A 9,405-nucleotide genomic window follows, 5' to 3' on the forward strand; every position below is an offset into this window, starting at 1 on the left:
GTGGGTTTCCCCAACTATTTAAGCAGATTCCAACAGATGGTCGAGGAACTTTCCTCAGAGGGTCACGTTGTTCTTCCTCGACGGACTCCACTTCATCTCTCTCCCCTTCCCTCCCCTACAAAACCTCTCTCAGCTCCCGGGACAAGACCTTTCTCTACCCCTGACCATCTCCAAAACAACCTCCAGAGGGGTTTAACTGAGATCCCTGGCTGTTAAAAGTTTTTCCTCCCCCCCCAAAGACCCGACTTTTGTCCCTTCTTTCAGTTTGGACCCGGGACACGTTCTGTCCTCCCTCAGCCTTCCTCCACTGTGGGATCAGACGTCCAGCTCCTTCACGCAGCGAGGACCGGTGGAGCGAACCATGCCCTCCGACTTCCTAACACCTTTCCTGGAACTGGACGAGGAGTTCTTTAAGGTGAGAATGATGATTTAAACGTCTAATACAGCGTCTGTTTACGTCCCCTGAGCTCCTGGATGACTCAGTTAGAGTATTAACACCATGTCTGTATGTTGGGAAAAGACAATGCAGTGATGGAAAGTTGTAAAACTAATGACTAAATGGTTTTTCTTTGGGTGTATCTTGAAGTTATTTAAGGGTATGGCCTCATTTATGATGCATTCGTTAGGGAAATCTGCATTGGAGCTTTTGGTTTAGGGCTCAAAAGTTTGTTTATGTTGTTAAAAACATCAATTGTGTGTAAAATAAGTGTTGTAAACTTCATAAAGTGGGAACTTAAGGTGGTAAATTTGTGTAAATAGGATTTCCTGAGCTTAAAGTGAGTTTTTTAAAACATCTTTAACAAAATTCGAGGCACATTTTTGCTCAAATAATCAAATAATGTGTGTTTAGATTGTTTTCTTTCATAAACCTTTAAGTATTAAATACATATGAAACTATAAGACGATCAAGTACTTAATGGATGTTTGGTCTTTGCATTTGGATGCTCCGCAATCCAGTTAAACACAGACTTAACGCATCTTTTTCTATTTTAAAATAGTCTGTTTTTTACTCCGTGAATGTGAAAATGGACATGTTGCACTTAAAAGCCTAATTCAGTAAACGTCTTAAGTAAGTTTCTTCAGTTGCAGCTGTTTAAAAATCTCCTTTCATCTCGACGCGGCCCTGCCAGTCTCGCTCCAGCGCTCCAGGAATGCAAAAAGCTCACATCTATTCTTCTCCTCTCTCCTTTTGTGTGACAGAATTTCCGCGGCCTGGAGGCGACAGATGGCTCGCCCACTGGCTCGCAGCCGTTGCAGCACAGTCAGAGAGTCCTGGGCTTCCAGCGTCGTCACTCTCTTTGCCCAGTGACCCTCCCCAACTCCAAGTTCAACAGCAGCAGCGGCGGCAGCAGCAGCAGCAGCAGCAGCTCCGAGGTGACCGACTCGGCCGGCTGGGGGCTCAGCATGGCCTCCAACCCGCAGTGGAGCAGGGAGAGCCAGCTTCCCCTCTCCACGCTCAGCCACATCCCCTTCAGAGTCGACCGCTCGGTCAGCATGATCGAGGGCAACATCAGCAGCAGCTTGGGGAACAGAGAGGACAAAATGGCTAACTTGTCCCCCAAACTGCTGCTCCCTCCGCCAGGCTTCGGCCTCAGCAGCACCTCCCTCTCCTCCATTGCTTCCCCCACTGCCTCCAGAACCCCGGCTCCCGCGCCGCACATCTCCACCCGGTACAAGACCGAACTCTGTCGCACCTTTGAGGAAAGCGGGACCTGCAAGTACGGCGCCAAGTGCCAGTTCGCCCACGGCATGGACGAGCTGAGAGGCCTCAGCAGGCACCCCAAGTACAAGACAGAGCCGTGCCGCACTTTCCACACCATAGGCTTCTGCCCGTACGGCGCCCGCTGCCACTTCATCCACAACGCAGATGAGATCCTTGCTGCCGGCGGCGGCAGCGCACCACCACAGAGACAGAAGATGAGGCCTCTGCTGCGTCACAGCCTCAGCTTCGCAGGCTTCTCCTCCTTGCCACAGACTTTCCAACCCCTCGAGGAGCTGCAGCCTTCCTCCCTCCTCTTCAGCCGGGCCTCGTCCGTCTCCCCTCCTCCGTCCTCCATAGGGAGCCCGGAGCTCCTCTCCCCTCTCTTCCCTGATCCAGGCTCCCTGAAGCATTGTCCATACCCCTTCTCTGGCGTCACAGACCTGACCGGCGACAGCGGCGATACAACTCCACGATTCTACGCCGTGACCGATTCCCCCAGGTGTCCCATCTCAAAAAACCCAAACCTCCCGTACCACCTCCCCCAGCAGCTGCCGGCCTCCCTGAGCGGCCTCCCCGGCCTTCAGCGCTGCTCGTCGGCTGACTCCCTCTCCGAGGAAGGGTACACCTCCTCTTGCTCCCTCAGCTCTTCCTCCAGCGGCACAGAGTCACCGAGCTTGGAGGGCCGGCGCCTGCCCATCTTTAGCCGGCTGTCGGTCACAGACGAGTAGGGAAAGGGTTTTACAGTAGGGCTGAATTTGATCAGGGATAGATGGTCTGACCGTTTGACTCTATGTGACGAGGATCACGTCAGGTTTTGTGACACAACATCAGGTGTAAAGACATGAACACAGAGTTAAGATGCGAGTCACAAAGCGTTCAAACCTTAGGGTTTCAGTTCCTCACCAGATCCAGCCGCGTAAACGTACCTAACTTTGTGCATATTGCATTTCTCATCCAAGCAGTTGTATCGCTGCTCAGTGTTTGTCCAGTTTTAGCTGACTTCTTTTTTGGTTTGTTTTGTTCTATTTTGATAAGGTTGATCTTTTATATGCCATTGTAACTGCTGTATACTGTTGTATACCCGTTTTTTTTAGCGAATACTTGGAGGGTACTTCACTTAGCGCCGCACTGTTCCTACTCAGAGGGAGTACTCCAATTTCAGGAGGAGGTATGACCTGTGTGCTATCCATTTTTTTTATTTAAATATAGCTGATGTTGTTTTTTGTTCTACTTCTTATAGTGATGCCAGCCCTGCAGTTACATCAGGGCTCTCCGACTGTACGAAACCAACCCCTTGCTCACGAGTAAGGGGTAAACTGTATGCTGTCACTGATTGATTGCCTAATTCAGGGGTGTCAAACTGATCCAGTAACGAGTCGCTGTGGCTGCAGGTTTTCATCCCAACCAAGCAAGAACACACCTGACTCGACTTCCTCCATCACCTGAACTGTCTTCACACAGTTGATTTGTTGGACCAGGTGTGTTTTTGATTGGTTGGACTGAAAACCTGCAGCCACACGACCCTTTACTGGATCACTTTGACACCCATGGCCTAATTGATTGGTTGCATGGCTGTGGCCACTTGATTGTATTTGTCAGCCATTTTGAACTGTCTGGCAAGGATTCAGCTAAACTGCCTTAGTGACATGAAGTGTAGGCAACCCACTGACTCCCTAGTTACCAAAGTTGATGTTAGAGTCCCCCTTAACCCGCTAGTACTGTTGACGCCTAGCCTTTAACCACGACAGGTATGATATACAGTGTTATGATTATTGTGATTATAGCTTAACACTTTTGTAGACCTATTTATTGTTTTTTTGTACAAGTTTGCTTTGTGACTGTGTTTTAAATGACCAGAGAAATTGTGCTTTACTTATGCATTCATGTTACGACGTCCATCCGGTGCTTGGTTTACGATGTCCGGTAGCTTTAAAGGGGGGCTTGTGGAGAGGAGAGGAGAGGAGAGGAGGAGGAAAAAACATTGGCATTCGATATGTATGTTGCCTTATTGGCTTGTAAGCCGGCAGAAATCAAGACTCGCTGAGTGTCCGCGTCAGAAGCAGCTTGATAAATCAGTCGGTCTTGATCAGTCCTGCTGTCTGTGTGGGCGCACAGTGAGTCTGCTCTCCTCTGCATTAAGCCCCGCACCTCTGACTGTAATAACTGTTTTTATTATTTCTCTAATTATCCAGCGCCGTTACCTAAATACAAAGCAAAAGGAGGGTTTTCACCACACGTCCGCGGCCTCGGCCTCGGTGGGAGTCCGCAGTGTATATAGAAACGTGGGCAGCTATTGAAAGAATTGTTATAAAAGAGTGTTAATGTGTAACTAATCTGTCACTGCACTGTGGTCGTAGTGCATGGAAGACCCCACCTGTGCGCTCTCTCCTTTTCTTGTGATGTGAGCAAACAGGTGACCTTCGTGTACAGCTGATCTTTATCTATCAGAGTTGCCTCCATGACAATGTGTTAGCAGGTCGACCTCTGTTGCGTGCTAGCTAGCTAACTCGGAGCGGCGGGGGAAATCAAGCGAGTTCGAGTGAAACCGGGCAAGATGTATTTGTTTTTTGTCGTGAAATCAACAACTCAACCTGCCCCCGAAGAGTCCAGGGACACTGTTGTTGCTCGACCCGGCAACAAGGCGTGTTTTTTTTTTTTTGTACCTTTTGTTAACTTAAAGTCTTATTTATTTTTTGCTTTTTTTTTCAAAGTGAAACCTATATTGTGGTGTTTGATATCATGTTCCTTGTTTTACATAATTTAAGTGCATTTATTGTTTACATTCCACGGGGTTATGTTGATGACCTAGCTCTTTATCTTAATATATTTGTCCCCTTTTATTTCAAAATAAAAGTCTTTGCAACGTGAGTGCTCAGTCGTCTTGTGTCTCATTGCTACCCCGTATCATGTTGTCGTGCTGCCGTAGGCTTAAGATACAAATTTGAAAAAATCTTGAATCATTTTAATTGAAATACTCATAATTACGAGTGCAAAAAGGAATAAAACTTAGCAAGATGAATAAACAACATAATGAAAATCCAACACTTTGACTTAAATTGACAGTTAGCTGTAATTGTGATGCACATCAACCCCACTGAGACTTCATCTCATCTCATCTTCAGCCTCTTATCCGAGGTCGGGTCTCGGGGGCAGCAGCTCCATCAGGGGACCCCAAACTTCTCTTTCCCGGGCCACATTAACCAGCTCTAACTGGGGGATCCTGAGGCGTTCCCAGGCCAGTGTGGAGATCTAATCTCTCCACCTGGTCCTGGGTCTTCCCCGAGGCCTCCTCCCAGCTGGACGTGCCTGGAACACCTCCCTAGGGAGGCGCCCAGGGTTCATCCTTACCAGATGATCCTGAACCACCTCAACTGGCTCCTTTCAACGCAAAGGAGCAGCGGCTCTACTCCGAGTTCCTCACGGATGCTGAACTTCTCCCCCTCTCTCTAAGGGAGACTCCAGCCCCCCTCCTGAGGAAACACATTTCAGACGCTTGTACCTGCGATCTCGTTCTTTTCCGGTCATGACCCCGCTGAGACTTGATGCCTTTAAAACAGAAACTCTAACATTTTTACTTAGTTTTCCGCAAGCTCGTGTCTCGTGACTCTGCAGAAAATGATATATGTGACTCTGAACAGCGCAAATAGACAAGCAGTGCAATCACAGGCAGTTATAGCTCTGCAGAGAAAGCTGAACATGCATATGAGGGGGTGCAGAAACATTAGATGTGTAGGTTTTAGCGTTGAAATAAACTCTGATTTCAATGGAAACCTTTGCACTTTTGCACCCTCAGTCTGCAAACTACTAACTGCAATACATGTGTAAAATCTCCAGCACTGTTTGTTTTTTCTCTGTCAAAATGTGAGCTCGGATCACGTGCGTGTGTCGCAGAAGTTAAGGAAATCTGTGCGATTAACGCGGCCGACGGGGTAAAACAAATGTCGGCGAAGCGTTCCCACGAGCGTCACTTTAAAAAAACCCACTGCCACTAGACTTCTGCGGCCTTTACGATCATCTGTGTCTCATTGTGACGCACAAAAGGAACAAAGATGAACTCTTTCTCTTACTTGCCTTTAGGGAAACCTCCCAGCCCTCCCCTCAGTCTGTGTGTGTGTGTGTGTGTGTGTGGGTGTGTGTGTTTATGTGTATGCATGTGGGAAGAGGAGTGAGTTTTGTTGCAACTCGTCTGAACAGACCAATTTAGAGTGAGTGACACTGGGGAGAATGTTTGGGCAACAGATGCTCGAACAAAGACTTCCCGGCACACAATGGGGCGCAGAGATACTTGTGACTGATTTCCATCTATTCACACAAAGTGGAGCAGAAGTTGACGTCCTCCCCTCAGTGTGTGGGTGTGTTTGTGTGTGTGTTTGTGTTTGTGTGTGTGTGTGTGTGTGTGTGTGTCGGACATATAAACCACTATTTCCCTGTTGTAGCTGGTGTAGGTGGAGCTAATTTTATACTGTTGTGAAATTGAATCTGTAAAGAAAACACGTGTTTTTATGAATGAATCATATGTTTTCATGTGAAATCTTCATCTCAAAGTAACGGCAGCCGTCAGATCAATACAGTAAAAGCTCCTTTTTTATCTGTGAGATGTCGTAAAATACCATTAAACATAGGAAAAAATACCTGAGTTTAACCCGCTGTCGCACCCAAATCACCTGCAGGACTTTGCTTTTGTCTTGAACTGGTCCATTTTAGGATTTAGGGCTATTTTGGGGGGCTGTTATGACATGTTTAATTCAGACTAGTGGAAAGAAAACATTCAAAATACACACTCAGGTGATTCAAGATTCAAGGATCTTTATTTATCCCGAGGGAAATGATTGTGCAACAGTTTCAGTACAAAGACGGGAAAGGATCAGAATAACAATAAGCATAAAAACATAAATCAAATCAAAATAAAGCTAACATCAAATAATAATAATTGAATTTCCCCATTTGCGGGACTAATAAAGGAATTCTTCTTCTTCTTCTTCAAAATCAAACAATAGCTAAGTGTGACAGAGTGCAACAGACATTGTGGTTAAACGCAGGTTTATACAATACACAACAATACGCAGCGTGCAGTTTAGCAGCAGATTAAATAAAATAAGTACAAACTAAATAAGTGATAAGGAGCGATAAGTGATAACAGTGTTACAGTAGCAGCGTTTCCTACTGAACTAAGTTACAGTAAAGTAGAGGTGCTTATTTGACTTCTCTTTGTCTGTTTACGTCCGTAGATTTCTCCTAAATTCACTTAAAGTTAGCAGCAGATAATGCTTCATTTGCATAACTAAACACAACATTTTTGTCTTAAAAAATATTTGTCTTAATGTCGTAAATCCACTGGGGAAGTTTCATGGTGATATATTTATTTTAAGTTCGATTACAGGCGCGACAGAAACACAAAACACACTTTCAAAAGTGTTATAAAAAAAGTTCTCTACTTGAGAAGCGAGAGACGGACTGTAAAAGTCACAAAAATATGTGTGTGTGTGTGTGTGTGTGTGTGTGTGTGTGTGTGTGTGTGTGTGTGTGTGTGTGTTGGCATTCAGCTGTGTTCAGGCTGAGGATTTCCCTCTGGTGAATGAATAACAGTAGAGTGAAGTAGGAGCAGACTCCCACAACCCCCATGGCTACTTACCATTCAATCCCTGTGTGAGTGTGTGTGTGTGTGTGTGTGTGTGTGTGTGTGCGTGTGCATGAATGTGTGTCTGTAAGACCTTAAAAAAGGCCAAGGGCCATCCCTGTGCAGCCCCTCGACCCCTCCCTCCCCTCCTGGTCAGGCAGGCCCTTTGTGTTGCAGTGCTTTCCCTTTTCAGTCGAACATCTGTATGCTAATGCCGCTCACTGGGAATGGACCAGAATCATCCTGGGAGAGAGGGTGAGGGGCGCCTTCCCTGTGTGTGTGTGTGTGTGTGTGTGTGTGTGTGTGTGTGTGTGTGTGTGTGTGTGTGTGTGTGTGTGTGTGTGTGTGTGTGTGTGTGTGTGTGTGTGTAGGGACGGGTGAATGCAGTGATTTGGAAGAATTCAGCAGCAGGAGAGGGTTTGTGGCCTGGCTTAGAGAGAGAGAGGAGTGAAAAAGAGGAATTATTGATTAACGGGTCGCTCAGGAGGGGACGGAGGGTGTGGGGGAACGTTTAGAGGAGGCGTGTGTGTAAGTGGCTTCGTGTGTGTGTGTGTGTGTGTGTGTGTGTGTGTGTGTGTGTGTGTGTGTGTGTGTGTGTGTGTGTGTGTGTGTGTGTGTGTGTGTGTGTGTGTGTGTGTGTGTGTGTGTGTGTGTGTGTGTGTGTGTGTGTGTGGGTGTGTGTGTGTGTGTGTGTTCCTTGCGAATAAAACAGCAGAGCCGTGTTGAAATCGGAGTTGAAATCCATGTTACCCACTCCTGCGTGAGCCTGTGCCTCAGGTAACAGCTGTGGATTTTCCAGCACATCAGTTGATTTGCTGCATCCAGACGAACAATACACGACTTTAGAGGTTCACACGCTCGTCTGAGGGGTTTTGTAAAGTTTTCCATCCACACGGCCTTGACGCAGAAATATCTGCTTCTCCACGAAACCAGGTGCAGCGACTCCAAACGCTGTAGTACACATGCCAGGCCTGGATGTGGCACTGTCGCGATGACGTCATCAATGCGTGTGACGTGTTACGGCGTGATGACGTATAGGCAGCAAGAAGCATTCGCCGAGGCCCAGGTAGTGTGAGTACAAACGGGCCTGGAGGGGGGGACAAGGACCCTAAAGCAAGCGGCACGGGACGGAGGACTGGAGTCCCCCCCCCTCCAGGCCCGTTTGTACTCACACTACCTGGGCCTCGGCGAATGCTTCTTGCCGCCTATACGTCATCACGCCGTTACACGTCACACGCATTGATGACGGAGTGAGGGCCCCACAGAACGAATAGATCTGGACATCAAAATCTTGAAACAAGGGACAATACAGCACATCAAGATCGCAAACAGGAGTAACTGTTGTCGTTATGTGACGCCGCAGGGGTTAATGGTGACGACACCGTTTAACAAAGTAAGCGGTTTCGCTGTCAAGACGCCAACGCCATGGGGTCGTCTTCAAATCTTTCCACTCTGGGACCAGGTTTCAAAAGATGCTGTTGTGCGGTTACAGGAAAAGGCGTCTCCTTGTGGACGGGCCCTGAAACGTTTTCTGTGCTCAACAAGTGATAGCATTGACGTCTTTAGCGTTCATCCTCTGGAGACCACGTGTCGGACCAGTAAACCGACCGACTGCCACCAAAAGTGTGGGAAAAGCCGATTATGTCTCAATTGGATGACAAACTTTCTTCACAAAGAAGTTAAATATACTTTTAACTTCCTACAAAACATGCTAAAGTTGAACCATGCGGTGCTGCGTCCTCTCAAAGGAAAGCAACAAGGGAAATAAATCTGTACCAACAGCACAGGCAGCTTCATGATCCCCAGAGCGCCATGAGGCTGTGTTCCCGTTTACTGCTGCTCTGCGGTACTATTGGTGTGTTTGGTCCTTTTATGTTCACTGTGTGCTGATTGCTGTTGGTTACAGTCTGTCTGATTGTATTGGGCCACTTCCCGTCCCATAGGAGCAGTAGAGTTAAATCGCTGCTCCTGAGAATCACTTTGTCACATCCAGCACATGCACGGGAACAGGAACACGGCACAGACTCGCGCATGGCACCCGAACACACCCGAGGAATTAGTTTTCACGGTGATCAGTCAACCTGTG

General features: G+C 47.4%; 1 protein-coding gene across 1 annotated transcript; it reads left to right on the top strand.

The window, feature by feature from the left end:
- Positions 1–337: 337 nt before the first annotated feature.
- On the top strand, positions 338–2,430 carry LOC310947319 (mRNA decay activator protein ZFP36L1; the record flags this gene model as incomplete). Its single annotated transcript, XM_083914109.1, has 2 exons — positions 338–415; positions 1,201–2,430. Exons 1-2 carry the CDS (start codon positions 362–364, stop codon positions 2,428–2,430), a joined length of 1,284 nt encoding a protein of 427 aa, XP_083770235.1. The 5' UTR covers positions 338–361.
- Positions 2,431–9,405: the final 6,975 nt, after the last annotated feature.

This window comes from Echiichthys vipera (genome assembly GCF_963691815.1).
Source record: "Echiichthys vipera genome assembly, chromosome: 5".
In the NCBI taxonomy this organism is placed as follows: domain Eukaryota; kingdom Metazoa; phylum Chordata; class Actinopteri; order Perciformes; family Trachinidae; genus Echiichthys; species Echiichthys vipera.